Here is a 25,274-nt window from a genome sequence, read left to right as displayed (position 1 = left end):
TATGTTATGATACAATACATGAAAGTCTTCGATTCCCATCTGATTGGAGACGAAAAGGGAACGAAAGTAGCAACAGTCACTGTCAATGAAGGGTTCAACAGTTCCGATCAGTGGGAGAAAAGGAAGAAGATGGTGGTTTGGGTGGTGCTTCATCTACTAGAGAAACATGGGTGTTTGACTGTTGAAATGGATGAATGATAAGGTTGTTTGGGTGTGGTTTCTCGGAAGTAAAGGCAGAGAGGGGTTGTGAGGGTAGTGATTAGTGCATTGTGGTGGAGTTGTGGACGACTGCTAGTGGTGTTGGGGTTGCAACAACCACCAATTATTGTTGTTCCTTTGTGGTGTACCGGAGAGAGACAAGAGTGACGAATGTAATGAAAGAAGAAGAGGATTGAGTGTTGGGGATGTTTGAGGGAATGAAGTGAGAGAGAGTTAAAGATATTTACTGATCTCAATTTGATTTGTTTGTACAAAAAAAAGATTTTCGCACACATATACAAATAAAGATATAAAATATATTTGGACAATAATTCAAGTGGAAAATATGTTTTTATGATGTTACTTCATTTCTCAATTTTCATGTCATTGACCCCGATTTCGTAATATTTTTATTAAATTGTCTGTTGGTTATCCTGGTTGTAATGATTCCAAAAACGTAGATGAAATTCAATTCCGATAGACCAAGCTCCGTGAATTAATGTTTAAAGTTTCGTAATTAATATGGTTGGATTCGATAGATTTTACGAATCTGATTTTGGTCAACATTAAAAATATTATTAAAATATAATAAAATAATATACCATAATTTGAATTCAAAAACATGCTCAAAAGTGATTTTTGAGGTTTGTAGTTATACCAAACGAAGCAGTCTACGATTTGTTTCGTAGAAATTAGATAAATATTAATTTTTGAAATTTTAAAGAGGCATAACTCTCTCTTACAACATTCGTTTCAAGCGTTCTTTATAATATTGATTTGACATTGATTATCTTCTTTTTTATTTTATTTTTCAAACATTTAATTAATTTTATAAAACTCAAACGTTTACATTTGAATGGTTTTCAAGAAACATAGATGAAGTGAGTCAAAGGAAGGAGAATGGGTTTCGCCATTTGGATCTGTTGTTGCTGGAAATCATCCAAACTATGTTCCAGAATAAAAAAAAATGATTGACTTTTTGGTGTTGGGATGAAGGATTTCGTGTCAATTCTATTCTTAAGGGATTTTTGGTTGTTGGCTATTGAGTACAGGTACACTCAACAAATGACTTCCTCAGTTTAACTTATCCCTTATTTACTGGCTTCTTTTTCACTTGTCTCTATCCCTTTTTTTTTTTACCCCTTTAAGATTTTTCCCACCGTAAATCCAAAACTCTCCAATTAAGGTTCATTAACTACCGGTTTTTCTATAAGGTATCATTAAAAATTTCTTCCTTAATATTCTATTTCATAAACCTCTACTAGTTTTTCTATAAGGATTAATAGTTGAAGAGAGAAAATAGAATACAAACCTGCTGAAAAATGTGACATGTTGTCAGACTTTGATACTAGATGAACAGTAAAATATAATAGAAATTTCACATCTTTTATCTTTCAATCTTGGCACCCGATATTTGTTTTAGTTTCAATAAACTGCATTTTCATTCATTTTTTGCTGCAACTCATTTTGACTATTAATAAAATGATTAAAACAGTAGTAAAAGATAATTTAATTCTCACACACACACGTGTGTATATATATATATATATATATATATATATATATATATATATATATATATATATATATATATATATATATATATATATATATATATATATATAGATAGATAGATAGATATGTATCTATGTATGTATATATATGTATGTATGTATATATATATATATATATATATATATATATATATATATATATATATATATATATATATATATATATATATATATATATATATAGATAGATAGATAGATAGATAGATAGATAGATAGATAGATAGATAGATAGAGAGAAAGAGAAAAAAAATACACTTACAAAGCAACTAGAGTTGTTTCTTGTTTTTTCATTTCCAAAACCCTCCAAAGCATTGCTATCTTTGTTGGTTCAGTTTTACCATCTTGACTTTTACCACTACATCCAAAGAGTTATATGAAGTTGGTCTTGCCGTGGTTTATAATTCAGAGAAACAAACACAACATGAATTAAATAATCTAACCTTCAATAGCTATAAAAAATCGTTAAAATATATACGTAGATAATGTCTCTATCATATATGAGTTTACAAAAGTAACTCATCATTGACAGTTGGCATAGAGGTACTTTACATTGTTATATGTTATATTTTCTTATCCAAGTTAGACATTTCTTTTCAAACTTCTCATCTTAGACAATATGGGAATTTGAATGTCATCAACATGAAATCCACATATCATAATTCCTTATTTACATATCACAAGTCTAAATTTTCTTCAAGATTACCACTTAGTAGTAAAACTAGCCAACCTTAGCTGTTAATGCATCCATGAAAATTGTCAATTCAAGAGGTGCATTTATAAAGATCTTTTTTAAGTCACACATGACATTTCATTTGTCACGATTATTTTATTTTAGATAAAGTTGTACTTTTTTCTTTTGGTTTGTTATATGTTCCATGTACTTAGCCGGAAAAAACTCTTCGAGATGTAATAAAGCTAAAATGTTCTTTGGACAATGTTGAGGCACCAAGGTATTGTATGAATATCTTATTTCATGTATCATGTTCACTCACTTATTTGTGTCCGTTTGTAGAATTTTTGGAACGACATCCCTTATATTGCATTTTAATAATTCAAAGTTTTTTTTTTTTTTTGGGGGGGGGGGGGGGGGGGGGGGGGGAGGGGGGGGGGGGGGGAGAGGGGGATAATGGAACAAGTTATAAGGGTTTGTAAGCTTCATATATTCATGAAATACATAACTATTTTAGTTTTTTATTCATAAATTGTATATTATGTTTCTTATCCAACCATTCGTTTGATTTAAACTCTTTCATTTTAAGTGTATTTGTGTTTTAGTTTCTAACCGGAAAAGTTTGGTTAAAACTCAAAAGTATTTGCATTATATCACATCCATGTAAGGTTATAATTTTGATTGATTTGCTTTTGCATTTCTCATTTCTTTTTCTTACATCTTTTTAAAGTTCAAATTAAAAAGCCGAAGCAAATCTTCATTTTGTTTTAGAAAAATGTAGTAATTTTAATGTTTGATCGTGTAATTGATGTTGTATAGATTACAATGGGGTTAAATCGGACTTCTTCATCCTTTAGTACAATCTTTCATAAAAAATATTCCAAAAGTTACGAGGCAACTCAAATTCATATGATAATTTAAATTTAAATATAAAAAGTAAACAGTAGTTTAAAAAAATAGTTTGCCACGTATATGGAACATGAAAAGGATATATTTTTATTTATAAAAATGATATAAATTTAAAATATAAGTAGTTTGATGTTTAAAAAAATGAAGTTGTTAAAACTAATTAATTTAGCTCATAGAAACAAATAAACCTTAAATTGGGTTATAGTCAATGTTATTCAAACATATAAGAGCAACACAACACCTATCGTAACTTTCTGAACATTTAAACTGAATTTTACAGATAGACTCATGCTAAAACCCTTTTGGTAAGAAAAAAACAATGAAAATATAAAATATCATAAATATTAATTTATAATTTTTATATGTCTCGACTTACGATTAAGAATGCACGATCGATTATGTCTTCATATACATATCTAATGACTTTTCATTTTTAATTCCTATTGATTTTGTTTAGGTTATAGTGAATCTTCTTGATATTTGTTTAGATCTAGTAAATTATTTGCACAAAAAAACTGATCACCTTTAGAAACTAATTTCTGAAAAAATTATTCGCACTCATCGCTTAGAACGGGTAATCGGGTAATACGTGTCTATGTGTTTATATATATATATATATATATATATATATATATATATATATATATATATATATATATATATATATATATATATATATATATATATATATAAAGAGAGAGAGAGAGAGAGTCAAGATCAAATAAGAAGGAAATTTTTGGTAGGAAGTTAAGAAGTTTTTCTTCTATATATTTTTTTCGCGAACAAACAAAATGAATCATTAGATAATTCATTTGTAAGATGATTCACAAGAAAAAAAATTCTCAAAAAAACATCTCGATGATTCATTTATATAATGATTTTGTTGTTATTCACTAAAATTATCATAAAAGTGAATTTTTTCTTAATTTACTTAAAAATAAATCATATAGATGTTTTTTTGAGAATTTTTTCTTGTGAATCATCTAGTGATTCATTTTTTTTGTTTGTCAAAAAAATATGTAGAAAAAAAACTTCTTACCTTCCTAGCAAAAAAAATTTCTTACCGGATATATATATATATATATATATATATATATATATATATATATATATATATATATATATATATAGAGAGAGAGAGAGAGAGAGATGTAAGTTTAGTTGAGAAAATAAAAAATGTTGAGAATGAGGAAATCCAGCCACTTATTTACTTTGTCGCAAAAGCCTTTATGGTACCCACGAAAATAGAAAATGAATATACATGTGTTTTCCCACAAAATATGTTTTCTTAAACTATGTTAATCATTACCTTAATATGTACAAAAATATAGTTTTTTCTTTTGTTTTAATTTTTATAAAGCTATTTTTATCAAAAAATGATTTTAAATATATACCAAAATTCATGATTTTTTATTATCTACGAATAGACATCCATATTGATATAGTTATATATATATATATATATATATATATATATATATATATATATATATATATATATATATATATATATATATATATTTCCAACTGTCGTTATTCATAAGTGAATAAAAATGCATCAGATTTTTAATACAACACATTCATTATTCATGAATAAAAAATCTGATTAATTTATTTTACAAATTAAGTATGATTCATCTATAAATATAACATATAATAAACTTTTTACTGCTTACATCAACTCTCGTCACATGTTACATTCACATATGAATAAAACGTGTATTTACTTTCTCACAAGTTATATTAATTTACGAATAACCTATTTATTATAATTTTGTTAAAATTCATTTGTTATTTTTATATGAATAACACTTCATCTTTTTATAAACATACTGCTTATTTATATATGAATAACAAATGAAGTGTAACAAAAATCTTATAAATGTTTTATTAATATATGAATATAATATATGACGATAACTAATACACATCATTTATATATAAATATAACATGTGACGAAAGATGATATAAAAAAATATATTTTAGGTAAGAAAACTTTATAACACATTATATTCATATATAAACGATACTTAAACTGTAAAAAAAACAAGTTAAACATATGTTTTATTGAGAAGTGAATAATGAATATACTGTAATAAAAAACCTGATACGTTTTTATTCACTTATGAATAATGTAGCTGAAACTCTAAAAAAAATATCTCAAAACTATATCAAATGGATGTCTAGTTATAAAGAACAAAAAGTTATAAATTTTAATATAATTAAAGTAAAATTTCGATAAAAATAACTTTCTAAAAATTTAAAAAGAAAAAAATATGTTTTTAATATATTAAGTAATGATTAAGATATTTAAGGAAATATTTTTGTTAAAAACAAATGTATATCCTTACCCATTTCGCCATATGTCTATGGTTTTTCTCAATTGAACCCTACATAACAAATAAGATGACCAAATGTCAATGCGTCAATATTTTATTTTTTTTCGTTTGGATTATATATATTATTTGCAATTGCTAAGAAAAGAACAATACGTACCCTTGCACCAATACAAAGCACCAATACAAAACATTCTTCTTTACCGTAGAGAGTGGAGAGTGACATCTTTCTTCTTCTCACCCTTACTTCTCTTTAGTCTTTTTGTGCCCCCATAATCAAACACACCTTCCCTATCACATCTACTAAACAAACAAAATAACTATCAACCCTTTCTCCATCCTTACGCTTATTTATATTCATGCAACATTCACCTGGAAAAGTACACAAAAATCCAACTAATCAACTTAGCCGCAATGGAAGTGAAGAAATGGAATTCAAGAAGAGTTATGAAAATATGTTGTGTCGTCGCCTCATTGCTTCTGTTAATCTTTTTTCTTATTTCTGTCATCTTATTCTTCACAGTCTTTAAACCAAAAAACCCGAAGGTAACGACACACCCCACAAGCCTAGAGAATGTTGAATTCCAATTGTACCCTAACGTTAGCATAAATGCAACAATAGTCTTGAATGTGACAATCAGCAATCGCAATCATGGGAGCTTCAAGTTTCAAAACTCAATCGCATATGTTGATTATAGAGGCACACTAATAGCTGAGATTCCTATTGAGCATGCCAAGATTCCAGCTCATGGTAACTTCACCATAACGGCTTATGCTAATGTAACTACAGAAAAAATGGTAACAGATCCAAATTTCTATAATGATATGGATTCAGGTTATTTTAACTTTACGTCCAAGGCGATTTTGTATGGGGAAGTAAGTGTTTTTAAGATCATAAAAAAGGGAGCAAAGGTGACGAACGTTTGTAACATTATTGTTGCACTATTGACAAGAAAAGTTGAGTCAAAATGCCATGCAAAAGTCAAAATGTAAGAATTAATTACGGATGTTGATATTTCTTATGAATAATGAGTTTTTTGAGTTTTCGATCTTTATGTGTTCATTATGTGTGATATGTATAGGAGTAAATTACACGAATGGTGTCTATGGTTTGGGGTAATTTGCATGTTTGGTCCCTAACTTATTTTTTTTAACTTGGAAGGTTCCTATAATTTGTTTTTGTTGCACGTTTGGTCTGTGTCTTATTTAAAAAGACTATTTTGCTCTTGATTTTTTAATTTATTTAAATAAGATATGTTAGGTAAAATAATGTAAGGTGAGGTGGAAGCGAGATTGAGATGTGTTTATTTAAATAAATTAAAAAATCAATGATAAAATAGTTATTTTAAATAAAAAAAACCAAACACATAATAAAAATAAATAATAAAAGTCATCCGCGTTAAAAAAATAAAATAAAAGTTAAATAAATAAGTAAGATGCAAATGTTGGGTTAAATTGAATCAAAAGACACACGTTTTATAGGCAAGTCCTCAATAATATTTGGGTCCGGCTCTTCACAAGATGCAAATGTTGGGACACTGGGCTAAAGGCAAAGATGAATAATAAAGCCCAATTAGCTATTTGTTTGATGTTTACGGCTCGCAAAACATAAGTAAAACTAAAACAAAATGGACAAAGTACACGAATGGTCCCTATGGTTTAGTGTTTGTTACACGCCTAGTCCCTAACTCCATTTTTTAACCATGCCAATCCTTAATAGTTTGGTTTAGTGCACGGATAGTCCCTCATCTAACATTCCGTTTGATTTTGGAGTTAAAACCCCCACGTGCCTTGCACGTTGAGGGGTATTTCCGTCATTTTACTTATTCATCCTATAAAAACCCTAGATCAGTGCATCCCCCTTTTCTTCCTCTACGTTTGTTCTCTCATTTCATCTCTCGTTTCTTTAATGGACAAAAAATCAACAATGATGAAATGTAATTGCGGGCAACCAAGTGTTATACTGACATCATGGACCGACGACAACCCCGGAAGGAAGTTTTATGGCTGCACAAAGAAGGTAAGGTCGTTTTGATTCTAACTCAAGCTTTTGTGTGACAATGACCGCAAATCTGTTGGATTTGAACTTGACAGGGACCTAAATGTAAGTTTATTGGATGGGTTGATGAGGAAGGATGTGGACGATGTACTAGGATAATTCCAGGGTTGTTGAAGGCTAAGAACAAAGTTGAAGCTGAGAATCGACTGCTGAAGATAATCATTATTTTAAGTTGGGTGTTCATAGGAATCATTATTTACAAGTTGTAGTGCTTAAGAAGATCCAACTAGTATGCTATGTCTGATGTTTGTCTTTTTTGAACTTATTTTGACTTCTATGATCCATCTAGTTGGTTGTTGTATGTGAATTTGAAGTGTTTTGAAGTGTTTCTGGAATGTATTTTGATTAAGTGTTTGTGAATTTGATAATATTTTGGTTAAGTGTTTGATTAAGTGTTTTTGGAGCTTATTTTGACTTCTATGAGCCATGTATTTTCATCAAGTGTTTCTGGAACTTATTTGGAAAAGTAAACACTAACAATTGACAAAAACAACCAATAACATATGCTAACAATCGAGATAAACAACCAATAGCACAAGTGGGATTTAATAAAGGGTAATTTAGTTTCCATACTTTCCATAACATAGTTTCATACATCAACAAAATGGTTAATAGTTTCATACATCAACAAAATGGTTAACCAAAAGAAACATAATTTACCCAAAAGTATTAACCATAAGGACACAGTTTTACCAAAAAGACACAATTTAACCAAAAGAACTGATTAACCAACAAAATAAACTTTCACTAATAGATCAAGACAATGTCATCAATTTCCCTCAACCAGCTTTTCCTTTTCCCTTACCAGAACCACCAGGACCACCAGAACCACTAGGAGCACTAGCTTTTTGTCCCTTACAACTCCTTGCATTATGACCAATGTTGTTGCACTTTGAACAAGTAACCGACTGAAGGATTCTTGATGCACTATTACCCTTCACCATGTCATCAATTTCATAAGCTGATTTTCTGCGTTTCTTCTTTGGTCTACCAATTGTGACATGATGTTTAGGAGGAACCAAAGTTGTTGGACACACAGACTTTTCCCACATGCTTCTCCCATTAATGGGCTCAATTTTGAATGAGTACATCTGTTTCCAAGTTTTTAGCCAATATACCTCATGCACCCAAGTTTCTGGTATTCCAACATCCTTACTATTCTTCCTCATCTCCCATATAGTAGCAACAGCATGTTTGCATGGCATCCCAGTGAGTTCCTATTTCCTGCAGGAGCATGTTTGTTGAACCACATCCACCGCGCATTGGTCCATCCAAGGGCCACTTACCTGATACTTACCATTTCCACAAAATACAGATCTATAATCTTCTGCCTTTTTTTTATATTTTCCAAAGTCTGCATAGTTGTAGGTGTCAAAGGACCAGTACATTTCCCAATGGCCTTTTCTACATTCACAATCTTCTTCATTAGATATTCCCTAATGAACTCTAGGCAAGTAATAATTGGTTTATCACGACCCTCATTCAGTTTTCCATTGAATGTTTCACACAAGTTATTAAGAATCACATCAGAATGTGCTCTCCCTGTCCAATCACATCACTTAAAGTCAATTAAATAAAACTACACAAACCAGGAAAACATAAAGAATGTTATTAGAGTTAAATGTTATACCAGTGAAATGGGACCTAAACCAGTGCTGAGGTGGTATCTTCTTAAGCCACTCATAACAATCCTTGTCTAATTTCTTTAGCTCTTCCATGCCTTTGTTAAACTGTTGTACATGTGTTGCAGTTGCACATGTCCATAAGAGGTCTTCGAAAGGTTTACCCCTCCATTGCTTCCTCATGTTATCCCGAATGTGACGAACACAGTAACGATTTTCAGCACAAGGAAACAAGTCCGCAATTGCATTTAGAATACCCTAACAACCATACATAGATTTTGTTAGTAAACAATTTAGAAATAAAGTAAAAAAAAATCTATGATTTTAGTACCTTTTGTCTGTCTGTTATAAAAGTGAAATTAGAATTGGTATTCAAGCCAAGATCCTCCCCAAGACAACTCAAAAACCAAGTCCATGAACTGATGTTCTCTGTTTCAACCACCGCATATGCCAATGGATATGTGCCATTATTACCATCTAGTCCCTGCATTTTATGATAAATAACAATCATGAATAGATTTTTACTTATTTTTATGTATAACAATAAGTAAAAGAACCATAACTAAAACTTACCACGGCTGAAAGAATTTGTCCTGGAAATGGACCCTTCATGAAAGCACCATCAAAGCCAAGAAAATCCCTCTTTCCAGCTGCGAAGCCTTTCTTTAAAGCTCCCAAGCATATGTAAATGCGTCTGAATGTCCTCGTTTCACTGTGTGGATTTCCTTCGCTTTCAACATCAACCCTAACAGTCGTATCTGGGTTACGAGTTTGCAACTCAACAATGTAATCTCTGAGTAAACTATACTGAGTAACGAAATCTCCTTGCACAAGGTTTAGAGCCTCAGATTTTGCCCTAAATGTTTTCATCCTAGAAAGATCTACCTTAAACCTCCGTTGTAGCTGTTCTTGCAAAGCCCTAATTGGAACAGTAGGGTTACTTTCAACCTGTTCAACAATTTTAGAAGAGAGGAATTTATACGTACATGCTTTTACTGTTCTAGTTTGAAGACATTTATGGACTTTGTTGTACGTTTTAACTGTCCAGTTGACATCTTTTTTCCATTTACTAGCTAATAAGACCCAAGGACATATTTCTTCTTCATCGTTGACTTCTACATTAGGCCCAAGCTTTGGTATTGTTCCCTTACAAACCCATCTCACTCTATTCTTGTCATTTTTTTCAAGAGCCAGCTCCCTTCTAGTCTCTATGGCATGGAGTTTTACCTTATCCTTAAACTCCTTTGCTGAACCAAATTTTTGAAAAATATAGAAGGGTTCACTAACAAGTGCTTCATCATTCTCATGTGCCCTTTGAATTGCTCTTATTGATTTCTTTCTTTGACCATTAATCCCCTCATCTGATGATGAATCAGATGCTAAAAAGTCAGTGTTAATCACCTCTAAAGCTTCATCCTGTGTGCCTTCATCAACCACAGTGTTAGACGACCCTCCAACCCATTCCACATCTTTGTCGATATTCATTTCAAAATCTTGCATATCCACATTAATATCATCCAATATATTTTCAATGTCCACAAAAAAATCACTATCATCACTTTCATCATTGTCACTCTCTAACTCACCAAACTTACCAAAGTCATTAGCATCATTAACCAAGTCATTCTCCATATGATCAGTGAGAGTAGCATCATTACCCAAATCATTCTCCATATGATCAGTGACAGTAGCATCATTACCCAAATCCTTCTCCAGATGACCAGTGGGTGTAGGATCATTACCCGATTCTTTCTCCATGTGATCCATGTCATCCTCCAAGTCAACAGCAGGTGTGCTATGCCACTCCAGGAACAGTGTCTTTGAACAAGATGGAGGTTCAGTAATCTCCGTTATACGAACTTTACTGTGGGTTGGGGACATTAAATAGGTGTGCAGAGTAGTTTTGTCATGCTCTATATATACCTCAATTAACTTATGCTTAGCCACAAAACTCCCCAAATAACGAACATCTTCATCACTAGCTAAAGCGAATAACCCAAAATCTAAATCGCCTAAAGGCCTTTGAAAGTGATAGTAAAGTGGTTTACCTATTGAAGCATACCCTAGGTCTTCCATCATCTCATCAATGTCATGAACGGAAAAGGTATCAATGTCCAGTAAATCAACAAATGTTTTCTTCCCACGAATATACTTCCTTCCAGGAAAGCTTGTAAACTCACCTCCATGGTGCATTCTTATTGAAAACATTGTCGGATGTCCAGCTGTAGAGGAGAGAATCGTTTTTAGCTAACAAAATTAAACCTTTAACAGTCAATATCATTCAAACGAAAGTCAATCAAACATACCATAACTTTGATCAACGTCGATTTCATCCATTTCACCACGAATGTGCCAAGAAACCATTGCAATTCTTTGTTCTTGCAGTCGTCGCTAATAGGGTTTTCACGTAAGGATTTTGCACAAAGCTGTGTGTTTTTTTGGGTATACGATTGTGTAATATAGAGTATGATCGTTTAATTGAACGCATCGATTTCTTAAACTGGCGGTAGGATGAATAAGTAAAATGACGGAAATACCCCTCAACGTGCAAGGCACGTGGGGGTTTTAACTCCAAAATCAAATGGAAGGTTAGATGAGGGACTATCCGTGCACTAAACCAAACTATTAAGGATTGGCATGGTTAAAAAATGGAGTTAGGGACTAGGCGCGTAACAAACACTAAACCATAGGGACCATTCGTGTACTTTGTCCAAACAAAATATTATGCGTCTTCGTTGCAGCACTTTAGATTAGGGATGAGCATATGGATCCGGAAATCGATTGGAACCGGTACCGAAACCGGAACCAGAACCGGAATCGGAATCCAAAGGAACCGGTCAGGCCGAGACCGGAACATTATTTTTCTGGATTTTTGAAATCGCGAACCGAAACCGATATAACCGGAACCGGTAGAACCGGCAAAAACCGGAACCGTATAATGTTATTTTCCAGCTGGTTCGGTCCTTTTGCTCATCCCTACTTTAGAGTACAAAAAATTAATATTTTTGGTATAATTAGTTTTTTATTTTTTACAAAAAAAAGTTCAAATATTGAAAAAAATAAGAAAATTAAGTGGGTTTTTTTCGAAAAAAAAAAGTTTGTTTTTTATATATCAGCATTGATTTCTATGGAAAGAGGACGAAAAATTGTGAACAACGGTATATTCGGATTTTTTTTTCGATAAAAATCTTGGCCTAAAAAAATTTTAAAATGAAAAAAATGAAGTGTGTTTTGTTATAATCCGGAACATGTGCATCCATTATAAAAATTTACAACTCTTTTTTTTTTGCCGTTGATCGCTTTAAATTCCAAAGCTTTGCATTAGTTCCTTAGTTGCTTTAATAATAATGGTCCTCTATTGAATTTATATATATATATATATATATATATATATATATATATATATATATATATATATATATATATATATATATATATAAGGTTAGGTTCATTTGAGACCACCTATATTTTGTGAGACCATGAGATGCATTTTTTTTTATATTTTTTATTTATTTCTTATTTTTAAAAAATTTTTTTAGTTAATTCAAGTTCCGAAAATAATATTTAAATTTTTTTTTGGATTTTTTAATTTATTTTGCTTTTTAAATTATTTTTTAAAATATGTACAGTGTAATATTCTATTAGAATATTTCACGTATTTTTTCAAAAAAAACGGGATTTTTATTTTTATTTTTTTTAGTTAATTCAAATTCCGAAAATTTTATTTAAGAAAAGAATTTTTAGATTTTTCCATTTATTTTGTATTTTAAAATTGTTTTTTAGAATATTTACAGTGTAATATTCTATTAGAATATTTCACTTATTTTTTTTAAAAAAAAATGGGATTTATTTTTTATTTTTTTTAGTTAATTTAAGTTCCGAAAATAATATTTAAAAAAAGAACTTTTTAGATTTTTCCATTTATTTTGCATTTTAAAATTATTTGTTAAAATATGTCAGTGTAATATTCTATTAGAATATTTCACGTATTTTTCAAAAAAAAAAAAAAAAAACGAGAGTTTATTTTTTATTTTTTTTAGTTAACTGAAGTTCCTAAAATAATATTTAAAAAAAGAATTTTTTTGATTTTTCCATTTATTTTGCATTTTAAAATTCTTTTTAGATTTTGTGTTACGGTCTTACAAAATTAGAATGGTTTCAAATGAACATGAACATATATATATATATATATATATATATATATATATATATATATATATATATATATATATATATATATATATATATATATATATATATATATATCAGTTTATAACCCGTGAAAACCACTATTATAAAATTAATTAAACTTTAATATTAAGAAATCAAAAATATTAACCAAATATTTTAAATAAATTATTACTTAATATATATATTTTTAGTTATATAAAATTATAATCGTTGATTTAATTAATACTTGAAGTTATATAAAATTCTAATCGGTGTTAATTTTATTTTATTATTTAATTTAATGTTTTTAAGTTAATATAATTAGAGTGAGAAAATTTAAAATGAAGAGTCAATCATCGTTAATTTAATATAATTAAAGTGAGAAATTAAAAATTTGACATTTGAAATAGATAATTAATAGGTTGACATGTGACATAATAAATGATATATAATATTAATGAGGAGTTCTAATAGTATGACATTTGTCAATAGGAGAATAGACCTATTCTTTTATTAGAATAGGGATGGAGATGGAAAAGTTTATAATCCGTGAGAATTACGGTTATAAAATTAATTAAACTTTCATTAAAAAAAACTCAAAATTATTAATATTTTATTTCAAATAAATTATTAATTAATAGATATTTTTTATTTATATAAAATTATAATTGTTGATTTAAATAAACACATGAAATTATATCACCTTATGATATATATTATTTTTATTTTATATATTATTTTTTATTATAATGTTATTAGTTTAATGTAATTAGAATTTGAAATTTCAAATTTCAAATTTGAAATGAAGAATCAAGTAACAATTTAATGTAGTTAGAGTGAGAATTTAAAATTTTAAATTTGAAATGGAGAATTAATAGGTTGACATGTGCATGATAGGTGACATATAATATTAATGAAGATTTCTAATATTGTAACACATGTCAATAGGAGAATAAACTTATTCATTTATTAAAATAGGGATATATATATATATATATATATATATATATATATATATATATATATATATATATATATATATATATGTATACACACACACACACACACACACACACACACACATATATATATATATATATATATATATATATATATATATATATATATATATATATATATATATATATATATATATATATATATATATATAGGGAAGGGTTATATGGAAAACAAAAAAACCCTAAAAATCATAAAAATACATAAAAAAATATTTAGAGATCACAAATTTTTTTTTAGTTTATATATGAAAAAATCGCAAGTTTTTTATAAAAAACGCTGAAAAAAATCGTTTTTTTTTTTCAAATTTTTTTTCAGTGAATTTGAAGAAAAATCTGCGATTTTTTCATTAATGAAGTCAAAAAAAAAAAAAAAAGTTTTGTTATCTCTAAGTATATTTTTTTATGCATTTTTATGATTTTAGGGTTTTTTGTTTTTCATAGAACCTAAACCTCTCTCTCTCTCTCTCTCTCTCTATATATATATATATATATATATATATATATATATATATATATATATATATATATATATATATATATATATATATATATATATATATATATATATATATATATATATTGAAAACTTTGAATTTATAAGAAAATAAAAAAAATAATGAATTATTAGAATGAAATCGCTTTTTATCTTTTAATTTAAACAAATAATTTAAATAAATAAACAAGAAAAAAACTAACGAGCTTTAATTTTAAAAATTTTGAAATTAAAAAGTAAGTTTATTAATAACATTCATATCAATTTATTACTATATTTTTGCAATTGTTACATTGAAATATTATGTGAAATTAAAAAAAAAAAAAAAAAAAAAAAAAAAAAAAAAAGCCCTTATAAAATGACATGTGAAAAATAATTAATTCAAAATAACCACAAAATCACATTTGACAATTTAAATGAGAGTGTGACATGTGATAAAAAAAACTTTCATTTATTAATATATATATATATATATATATATATATATATATATATATATATATATATATATATATATATATATATATATATATATATATATATATATATATTAGAAGAGTGTTCCCTTTGGAACAATACTCTCTTCTTGTTGGTCAATACTTCTTTTAATTTTCTAATTTATTTAATTTCTCTGTTTTGTGCCCCACTTCTAACTTCTGGAATACTGTGTTATACCACCACCGCCAACTTCTTACTGTATGAAGCTATGTGGCTTCTTTCTTTTGTTTCTTCTGCATCTGTTTGCTTACTCACAATCAATCATACCGACCGAATCCTTCCAACTTTATCTCCCACCGCCTTCTTCTCCTATCGACCTCATATCCCACTGCCTTTTTCTCCTATCGACCTCCAATACTTTCTCTCATAAACCTGATTGTCGTTTTAGTTGCCTCCCACTACCAACATCGTTACGTTAAACACCTGAACTTTTTATGTTTGTGGCTTAATCCCTTTATTCATTGGTTAGAATACCGGGTACTTACCACCGCCCCTCATCTTCTCGATTGTTACGAAACAGCTTTCAAATTGCTTCCACGATTCCTCGAAATCACCGCTATTCCCTAAAATCAAATAACCATCACCTTTGCGGCTTCTTTTATTTTTAAGCATCAAAAATTTCTTCAAGGAGGTGGTGCTTTGTCTAGGGCTTTGTATCACCGACCTGAACAATGATTAGAGTTTCAATGTTGCGACTTTAACCTGCGGTAACTTTGAGGTTTTTAACCAAATAAAAATCTATTTTCTTTCTATTTCACCCATTTCTCCTATCCTAATCCTCAATCCCTTTAATTTCTTAACCGGGTTCTTCACGATCGGTGTTGAAGATGCCAGAGGCAGCAGAACAAAGTTCCCTTCTGTTTGTTTTAGATTTTGGGTTAAAGCATCAACTGTTGGTTCACATGCTGAAGATGCCAAGATGATGATCACTAAAGACAAAAACCGTTGTAAGATGGATTTCTCCGACGAAAAATCGATGACACTGTTGTTGGACACCATCATTTTTCGGTGCACATGAAAAACCTCATAATATAGTTTTGATAACAAAACAATAGTTTTTCATAACTTCTTCCCAGTTAGTTACTACATCTCTGACTTGTACACAATAAATATTTCATTGTTCTTTTAGGATCCTTTCTCCACCGTCGACAATGATCCCAACGCTGGTGGATGTACGACTAAATGGATTCAACGATGACCACAGTAACAATGGATTGATCGTCTCTTTTCCATGTGATGAGTATTTAGAATTCAATCATTTTCATTTTGATTTAAGCTTTATCCTAAAAACCAAATCAAAATACGATTTTGTTTACCCCACGTTTGATTTCATAAGGACCTAATATCTAATGTTTTAGGTTTTGACTGCATTTTTTGATTGGTGGTTCCTTAGCTAACAATGTGATCTATTGGGGGTAAACCCAAGCACATTCAATATTTAGGATTTTTACCCGAATTAAATGATTTTTTAATCATGTTCATTACTTCTGTTATGTTGTATTATACCACAATAACCACGTACACCACATCCTCCCTCTTAAATCGTTGCCTAGGTGATCTCCTACTTCTGTATTCTGGCTTGATATTGGTATTCCTCCTATGCATCTAATCTATTGTTAGATTAGGAGATTTGTGAGTTCCTATAAATATTTGTTTTGTGCCATGGAATGGTATATCTGTTTTTGCTGATTGATGAGTTAGATGTGTTAGTTATTAATGATATAAATGTAAAATTGGAGAAAATGTTTGATGTCGGCCTACAAGGGTTTGGAAAAGTTATACCCAGTTCTTCATGTTCTTCTAGTTCAACGTTTTGCAATTCCATTTGATTTATTTTCATCATGGAACAAATGAAATAGATACGTGTGAATGAGTAAATGATAACATGAAAACCTCTCGAACATCGTCGTTCAAATCATATCATATCTATTAGGTTTACTATATTTCTTCATGATATTAGAGATTTCAAGTTCTAATCTATTACAATAACCATTATGACTCAATTGATCATATTTGTTTACTTCATTTCTTTTATCTAGAAATGAATTATCAGGAACATGAAAAAGCACTTTTGGTTGGGTTTACGGTAAGCCTGCCATGAATATAAAGTTTTTTCTTACTATTTCATCCTATAAGAGATCGTAAAGATGACGCCTGGTTCAACCTTGATGACCTCATCAAAATTTGGATATATGGTATTGTCACTCAAAGCCTCCTCAACATGATCCTAAAACATAGTGCAACTGCCGATTCCATCTAGAATAATCTTGAAACCTTGTTCAGAGACAACAAACAGGCAAGAATAAGCGAACTTGATTGTGAACTTCAGACTCTCACCCTCGAGGATCTATATATTTCTGATTACTATGAATGCATGAAGGTCATCTCTGATTTACTCACCAACATTGGTTCTCTAGTACCTGAGCAAACCTTGGTCACATATATTATCAATGGATTGTCACTAAAGTTTGACAATATTGCAACCATGCTGCGTCACCGGGACCCTATACCCTCTCTCCTTAAATGTCGAATTATTCTATCTTTGGAGGAATGTACTATAAAACGCAATCACCCGAACCAACCCCTCCATATAGATCATGCCTCCTCACCCACTATTCTTCATGTTGGAAACCACAATCGAAACACTACCAGCTCCTCTTGTGGTGGTCGTCGGCCAAATTAGTAATGACGTAACAACGAACAACATCAACAACAGCCACCTGCTGCCTCAGGAGGATCATCTTAACACCTGCTGCCTTTGCATCCCTAGCTGCTACCTTGACAGCTCCCTCCATGAACCTATCAACACTTCTGGTCCACGATCCCTAGGCCCAACAACTTTTCTCAACAACCTCCTCGCAAACAAGCAGGCCATCATCTGCAACCCGAACTCCTTGGTCCACCTCCTGCCTCATCATTAGCTGCTCCATTGGGACCTGCTGCTCAAGCTTATCGTGCCTCTTCTACTCCATCAATTCAACCCCCTTAGCAACAGTTCCCTTAAATATCTCATGATCAATCGACTGATTTAGCTCAAGCATTCAACGTAATGTCCGTCAATGATGTAGCCGATCCCACTAAGTACATGGACACCGGAGCAACATCTCACCTCTACTAAGACTCAAGTATACTCTTGTCTCTTAGTAATAATGATAATATTAAATATGTTCTTGTTGGCAATGGCCTTTACCCATACCGATCACTCACAAATTCATTCTAGTCATCGCCCTTTACATCTTCACAATACTCTTGTCAGACCTAATATTATTAAAAATTTAATCTCTATTCATCACTTTACTTCTTATAATAAAGTATCCATTGAATTTGATCCCAATGTCTTTTCCATGAAGGATTTGGAAACTCATCAAGTTCCACTTAGGTGTGACAGCTCTAGTGACTTATGCCTTGCAACATCAGCTCTCCAGTCCTCCGTTACTCTTCTTAATGTCAACTCATCCTTATGGAACCAATGCCATGGTCACTCTAGTGCTCATGTTTTCAATAAACTTGTTTCTAGCCGTTGGATTTCTTGTAATAAGACATCTTTAAATGTCAATTTTTCTACTTGTCAACTTGGAAAACATATTAAATTACCTTTTATTTGTTCCATCTCTAATGTTTCTAAATGCACAGAAATTATTCATTCTGGCTTGTAGGAATCTCCTATACCTAGCACAAGTGGCATAAAATATTATATTCTTCACCACTATAATGAGCATTCAGAACATACCTCACGTTTCATCGTCTTTGTCTAGTATTAATAGTGAATATTATGTATTGTAAAGTTTGATGATTTCGTCACAAGTATTGGAATAAAATTTCTCTTCACTCTCATGTCGTTATTTACTCTAAAATTTATCTTGTTATTTCATCATATTTTATAACACGTTATCAACACGACTCTAGCTTATAGATCTGACTCCATATTACCCTTGTCACTTTCAGCTATGTATTTCTTTTTTATAAGTTTACATGTACAATGCTTACAACTTATTTTATAGAATTTTGTTAGGTGCATTTCATGCATTCATTTTGTAGTTTTAGTTCATAAAAGTGCATTACATTTAGGTTAAAACTCATGCATTTTGCATATTTTCGGGATTTTTCATGATGCAATTCCATTCACACGCTTTTAGGATATTTCAGGGACTTATGAAGGTTGGATCTTGATGGAGGAAGTTATCAAGAGTTGGAGACAAAGTTGTAGAAGTTTTGGAGCTTTGAAGAGAGAGAATGAAGAAATGAAGAATTTGGCTTCATAGGAGTTTACACGGTCGTGTAAACGTATACCTATAATTTACATGGGCCATGTAAACGTATATGCAAGGGCATTCTACTTCGAAGACCTGGAAGAATTAGCATTCTACTTTTCTTGTTTACACGGCCGTGTAAATGGCACCCTTTAATTTACACGGGCCGTGTAAACGACTCGACAGTTTTAAAGTGGTTTTGTCTTCTTATAATTGAGACAATCAGTTTTTATGGAGCTGAGGTCGAATTTTGAGAAGAGAAGAGACGATTTTCAGAGCTTTTGCAAGTAGATTAACACTTGGAAAACACTTTAATTTATTTTTGTAAGTCAATTTGAAGTTTAAACTTGTTTGATTTGTAGTTCAATCTAGATATGTGTGGTTAATTTTATTATCATTTCCGAATCTGAATTCTTAAGTATGTGTGTTAGATTGTAACTTGAATTTTTAACTTGTGTTTAACATCTAGTAATCTTTGATTTGATCTTAATCATGCGTTTGGTTAGTTCTCTTTTTCACTTGATCAATGAACTAGGGTTCTAGTCAATCTAGTTAATCAAATCATGAAATTCGTATATATTTTATGATTTGATGTTAGTAACACTCACTTACTGTGTTGTAATTAGATCAAATGAGAGCTTTACAAGATTCAGCCAAGGAGTGGTTGTATGACTTACCACCGGGGTCAGTCACAACATGGAATGAACTTGCAAGGATGTTTCTGGATAAATATTTTCCCGAAATGAGAGCTTCAGCTTTACGTAGAGAGATAATTGGCATCAAGCAACAAAAGAGAGAAGCCTTGCATACTTATTGGGAACGGTTCAAGAAATTGTGCTCAAGATGTCCACAACATGGGATTACAGAATATCAGTTGCTGCAGTATTTTTGTGAAGGAATGTCATCTTGGGATAGGAGATTACTCAATGCATCAAGTGGTGGATCTATAGCTGATAAGACTCCAACAGAAATCAGAGTTCTTATAAAAAACATGGCAGAAGAGTCCAAGCATACAGTCCAAGAAGAAGAGTGGTACAGTGATACACCAAGGGGGGTGAAAGAAATTTCTACTCCAAAAATTGAAAGTCAACTTTCTGAGTTGACTAAGGTAGTAATGATGCTTGCAAAAGACAAGGGCGTGCAACCACCAACAGTTAGACCTTGTGGCATTTGTACACAAGTTGGACATCCCACTGATATGTGCCCCATGTTACAAGAAGATGTAGAGCCAGTTCAAGCTATGGGATTTTCAAGTCAACAACAAGGAAACTTCCAGCCAAGAAGCAATCCAAATTGGCATCAAACTAATACCAATTTTCAGCCTAGACCACCACCTTATCAACCAAGACCCCCATTTCAAAATCAAATGCACCACCAACAAAATTATCAACCACATTTCCAGCCAACTCAACCTCCTCATCAGTCTCAATATCAACCTCAAAACATGCATCAAGGAAGTAGTTCAAGCGGATCGGGAATGTCTGTGGAAGACATTGTTAAGAGTTTAGCCACAAGTACTCAAACCTTTCAAAATGAGACCAAAGCGAGCATCAAGACTTTGGGGCAACAAATGACTCAACTCGCCACATATGTGAGTAAATTGGAGTCACAAGGCAAACTACCCGCGCAAACTGAGAAGAATCCAAAACATAGTGCATGTGCCATCACTTTGAGGAATGGTAAAGAATATGAAGGTCCTAAAATGATAGAAGAATAAGAAGAGATGGAGCTAGAGAAAGAAGAAGAGAAGTCGAAAATACCTTCCAAGCAAGTTCCTATTGAAGCAAAAGTCACTCCTCCTCCATTTCCCTCAAGATTAAGCAAGTCAAAGCGTGAAAGAAGACAATGAAATCATGGAGATGTTCAGGAAGGTAGAGGTAAATATTCCTCTTATTGATGCCATCAAACAAGTCCCTAGGTATGCAAAATTACTTAAGGAATTATGTACATCCAAGAAAAAGTTGAAAGGGAATGAAACTGTTAAAGTAGGGGAAAATGTGTCTGCAGTGTTACAAAAAAGATTACCTAAAAAATGTAAGGATCCGGGTGTCTTACGGTTCCTTGCAAATTAGGTAATCTTCATGTTCCACGAGCTATGCTAGACCTTGGAGCTTCTATCAATGTTTTTCCATATTCCATCTTTAAAACATTAAATATTGGCACATTGAAGAAGACTGGGGTAATCATTCAATTGGCTGATAGATCTTTAGTACATCCCAAAGGTGTGCTAGAAGATGTGTTAGTCCAAGTGAATGAACTAGTATTTCCAGTAGATTTTTATGTCCTTGATATGGATGATGATGATTCACTGAATTTGAGTTCAATTCTCCTAGGAAGACCCTTTTTGAAAACAGTCAGGACGAAAATTGATGTTTATGATGGTACATTGTCCATGGAATTTGATGGGGAGGTGATAAATTTCAATATTTATGATTCTATGAGATATCCTAGTGATATTTCATCTTTGAATTTTGTGGATGTCATTGAACCATCGACAGAGGAGTGTTTTGATTTGTCTAATCTTGATGTGTTAGCTCTCATTTTAGACAGGAATCTTCAAAAGGAAAGAGTGGAAAAACTTTCCAATCAATTTACAATTGATAAAGAGATTATGGAGGTTGTGTCTTGCATGGATGAGAAGAAGAAAATGAGGTTTGATGTTCCAAAGCTGAAAATACCAATGTCTAATGAGAAACTTGTTCCCTCTATTATGCAGGCACCGGAATTAGAGCTAAAAACTTTACCCGAGCATCTCAAGTATGCATATCTTGGAGACAAGGAAACTCTACCAGTGATCATTTCCACCAAGTTTTCAACAAAAGCACCTTGAAGGAATATAAGGAAGCAATTGGGTGGACTATAGCCGACATCAAAGGGCTAATTCCTTCGCTTTGCATGCATAAAATCCTTATGGAAGAATATTACAAGCCTTCCCGAGAAGCTCAAAGGCGTCTGAATCCTCCAATGATGGAGGTTGTGAAAAAGGAGATTTTGAAGTTGTTGAATGCGGGAATGATTTACCCTATATCAGATAGTAAGTGGGTAAGTCCGGTCCAAGTTGTGTCGAAGAAGACAGGTATTACCGTTACAAAGAATGACCAAGGTGAGTTAGTCCCCACCCATGTGCAAAACGGTTGGAGAGTTTGCATTGATTAGAGACGGCTCAATTCCTCAACCCGGAAAGACCATTTCCCACTTCCCTTCATTGATCAAATGTTGGAAAGGTTAGCGAGAAAAACACATTATTGTTGCTTGGATGGATATTCCGGTTTCCATCAAATACCCGTTGCACCTGAGGACCAAGAAAAAACTACTTTCACATGTCCTTTCGGAACATTTGCATATAGACGAATGCCTTTTAGGCTTTGCAATGCTCCAACCACTTTTCAAAGGTGCATGGTAAGTATTTTTTCGGAATTTGTTGTGGAAATCATTGAAGTTTTTATGGACGACTTCACAGTTTATGGTAATTCTTTTCATGAATGTTTAGGAAATTTGAAAAAGATTTTGCAAAGATGTATTGAGACCAATCTTGTTTTGAATTATGAAAAGTGTCACTTTATGGTTGAAAAAGGTTTCATATTAGGTCATATTGTGTCTTCTAAGGGTCTAGAAGTGGACAAAGCAAAAATAGATGTCTTAAAATCTTTACCTTATCCCACTTGTGTTCGTGAGGTGCGCTCATTTCTTGGTCATGCCGGATTTTATAGAAGGTTTATTAAAGATTTTTCCAAGATATCTCATCCCATGTGTGAGCTCCTACAAAAAGATGCAGAATTCGAGTTTTCCAAACAGTGCAAGCATGCTTTTGATTAGTTGAAAGAGTTATTGATCACAACACCAATACTTCAATCACCGGATTGGAGTTTGCCTTTTGAAATCATGTGTGATGCCAGTAATCATGCAGTTGGTGCAGTGTTAGGGCAAACAAAAGACCGTGTTACTAATGTCATTTATTATGCCTCAAAAACACTTGATAGTGCACAAGCCAACTATTCAACAACTGAAAAAGAATTGTTATCTATTATCTTTGCTTTAGACAAATTTCGTCAATATCTGCTAGGTTCTAAAGTCATTGTTTATTCTGATCATGCAGCTATTAGGTATTTACTTGCAAAGAAGGATTCAAAGCCTAGACTCATTCGATGGGTATTACTCTTGCAAGAGTTTGACATTGAAATAAAAGACAAGAGCAGAAAGTCAAATCTTGTAGCTGATCATCTTAGCAGGATTGTTTCTCCCGATGATTCAACTCCCATTCATGATGCATTTCCCGATGAAAACCTGTTTTCAGCAAAAGTTGCCCCGTGGTATGCTGATATTGTGAACTACATTGTCACAAATCAATTTCCACCAGATTTGACTCGATGGCAAAAAGACAAGATCAAGAAAGAAGCCAAGAGGTATGTTTGGGATGAGCCATATTTGTGGAAATATTGTGCTGACCAAATGATTAGACGATGTGTGGATCAATATGAGGTATCTTCTATCTTAACATTTTGTCACTCTTATGCTTGTGGAGGACATTTTGGTCCTTAAAGGACTGCAAGAAAAGTTTTAGAGAGTGGATTTTACTGGCCAAGTATTTTCCATGACTCTTATGTTTTTTGTTCAAGCTGTGATAAATGTCAATGAATGGGCTCTTTAAGCTCAAAGAATCAAATGCCTCTAAACCCCATATTAGTTTGTGAAATTTTTGATGTTTGGGGCATTGATTTTATGGGACCTTTTCCATCATCTTCGGGTTTTATTTATATTCTTTTGGCTGTGGACTATGTTTCCAAGTGGGTGGAAGCAAAGGCTACCCGTACTAACGATTCAAAAGTTGTGATAGATTTCTTGAAGGCTAACATTTTTTCCAGATTTGGTGTTCCAAAGGCCTTGATTAGTGATCGTGGTACACATTTTCGTAATCGTATACTCGGGAGTGTTTTGAAGAAATATGGTGTCACTCATAAAGTTTCCACAGCATACCACCCACAAACAAATGGACAAGATGAGGTGATCAATCGACAAATCAAGGGCATTTTGGAGAAAACCGTGAATACAACAAGGAAAGATTGGAGTACACGCCTTGATGATGCTTTGTGGGCGTACCGCACTGCATACAAAACTCCAATTGGAATGTCGCCATACCGTATTGTTTTTGGAAAGCCGTGTCGATTACCCATTGAGTTGGAACATAGGGGCTATTGGGCGATCAAGCAGTTCAACATGGATTTAAGTGAATCGGGAAGGAAGAGGAAGCTGGACAGACAAGAATTGGAAGAAATCCGCAATGAAGCGTATGAGAATAAGGTTCTTTATAAGGAAAAGACCAGAGCATTCCATGACAAGATGATTACACGCAAGGTATTTCACAAAGGTCAAAAAGTACTACTTTACCATTCACGTTTTAAATTGATTCCTGGTAAATTAAGGTCCCGTTGGGTGGGACCATTTGTTTTCACTAATGTTTTTGAGCATGGTGCAATA

The 25,274-nt window shown here is 31.8% G+C and overlaps 5 protein-coding genes and 1 long non-coding RNA gene across 6 annotated transcripts; 4 read left to right on the top strand and 2 right to left on the bottom strand.

Moving 5' to 3' along the window:
* The first annotated feature begins 6,102 nt into the window (after positions 1-6,102).
* LOC145010363 (uncharacterized) lies at positions 6,103-6,681 on the top strand. Its single transcript, XM_078968917.1, has one exon. The coding sequence runs from the start codon at positions 6,103-6,105 to the stop codon at positions 6,679-6,681; it is 579 nt and encodes a 192-aa protein (XP_078825043.1).
* A 1,845-nt stretch (positions 6,682-8,526) lies between these two features.
* Positions 8,527-8,952, bottom strand: LOC145010362 (uncharacterized). Its single transcript, XM_078968916.1, has one exon. It carries the CDS (start codon positions 8,950-8,952, stop codon positions 8,527-8,529), a length of 426 nt encoding a protein of 141 aa, XP_078825042.1.
* A 510-nt stretch (positions 8,953-9,462) lies between these two features.
* Positions 9,463-11,754, bottom strand: LOC145011975 (uncharacterized). Its single transcript, XM_078970730.1, has 5 exons — positions 11,676-11,754; positions 10,356-11,591; positions 9,943-10,288; positions 9,701-9,853; positions 9,463-9,627 (listed from the first exon to the last, which is right to left on the bottom strand). The coding sequence occupies exons 1-3, from the start codon at positions 11,731-11,733 to the stop codon at positions 10,251-10,253; spliced, it is 1,332 nt and encodes a 443-aa protein (XP_078826856.1). The 5' UTR covers positions 11,734-11,754; the 3' UTR covers positions 9,463-9,627; positions 9,701-9,853; positions 9,943-10,250.
* A 3,967-nt stretch (positions 11,755-15,721) lies between these two features.
* LOC145012918 (uncharacterized) lies at positions 15,722-16,772 on the top strand. Its single transcript, XR_013664723.1, has 2 exons — positions 15,722-16,496; positions 16,679-16,772. It is a non-coding gene; the product is annotated as an uncharacterized LOC145012918 (long non-coding RNA).
* A 3,658-nt stretch (positions 16,773-20,430) lies between these two features.
* On the top strand, positions 20,431-21,516 carry LOC145010360 (uncharacterized). The gene has a single exon (XM_078968915.1). The coding sequence runs from the start codon at positions 20,431-20,433 to the stop codon at positions 21,514-21,516; it is 1,086 nt and encodes a 361-aa protein (XP_078825041.1).
* Positions 21,517-21,894: 378 nt separating this feature from the next.
* On the top strand, positions 21,895-22,629 carry LOC145010359 (uncharacterized). The gene has a single exon (XM_078968914.1). The coding sequence runs from the start codon at positions 21,895-21,897 to the stop codon at positions 22,627-22,629; it is 735 nt and encodes a 244-aa protein (XP_078825040.1).
* The last annotated feature ends 2,645 nt before the right edge of the window (positions 22,630-25,274 follow it).

This window comes from Lactuca saligna, chromosome 8 (assembly GCF_052625555.1).
Source record: "Lactuca saligna cultivar CGN05327 chromosome 8, ASM5262555v1, whole genome shotgun sequence".
Classification (NCBI taxonomy): Eukaryota; Viridiplantae; Streptophyta; class Magnoliopsida; order Asterales; family Asteraceae; genus Lactuca; species Lactuca saligna.
Note: the sequence above shows the minus strand (reverse complement) of the source record. Positions and strands in the feature narration are given on the sequence as shown.

Bases quoted from the DNA above. Each gene is read 5' to 3' on its own strand.
- LOC145010362 (XM_078968916.1), bottom strand. From the start codon at position 8,952: ATGCCATGCAAACATGCTGTTGCTACTATATGGGAGATGAGGAAGAAT.
- LOC145010359 (XM_078968914.1), top strand. From the start codon at position 21,895: ATGCTAGACCTTGGAGCTTCTATCAATGTTTTTCCATATTCCATCTTT.
- LOC145010363 (XM_078968917.1), top strand. From the start codon at position 6,103: ATGGAAGTGAAGAAATGGAATTCAAGAAGAGTTATGAAAATATGTTGT.
- LOC145010360 (XM_078968915.1), top strand. From the start codon at position 20,431: ATGAGAGCTTTACAAGATTCAGCCAAGGAGTGGTTGTATGACTTACCA.
- LOC145011975 (XM_078970730.1), bottom strand. From the start codon at position 11,733: ATGGTTTCTTGGCACATTCGTGGTGAAATGGATGAAATCGACGTTGAT. The intron at 11,592-11,675 runs GTATGTTTGATT...TCTCCTCTACAG, and splicing joins CGACGTTGATCAAAGTTATG to CTGGACATCCGACAATGTTT. The intron at 10,289-10,355 runs GTACGTATAAAT...TGTTCCAATTAG, and splicing joins AACTAGAACAGTAAAAGCAT to GGCTTTGCAAGAACAGCTAC.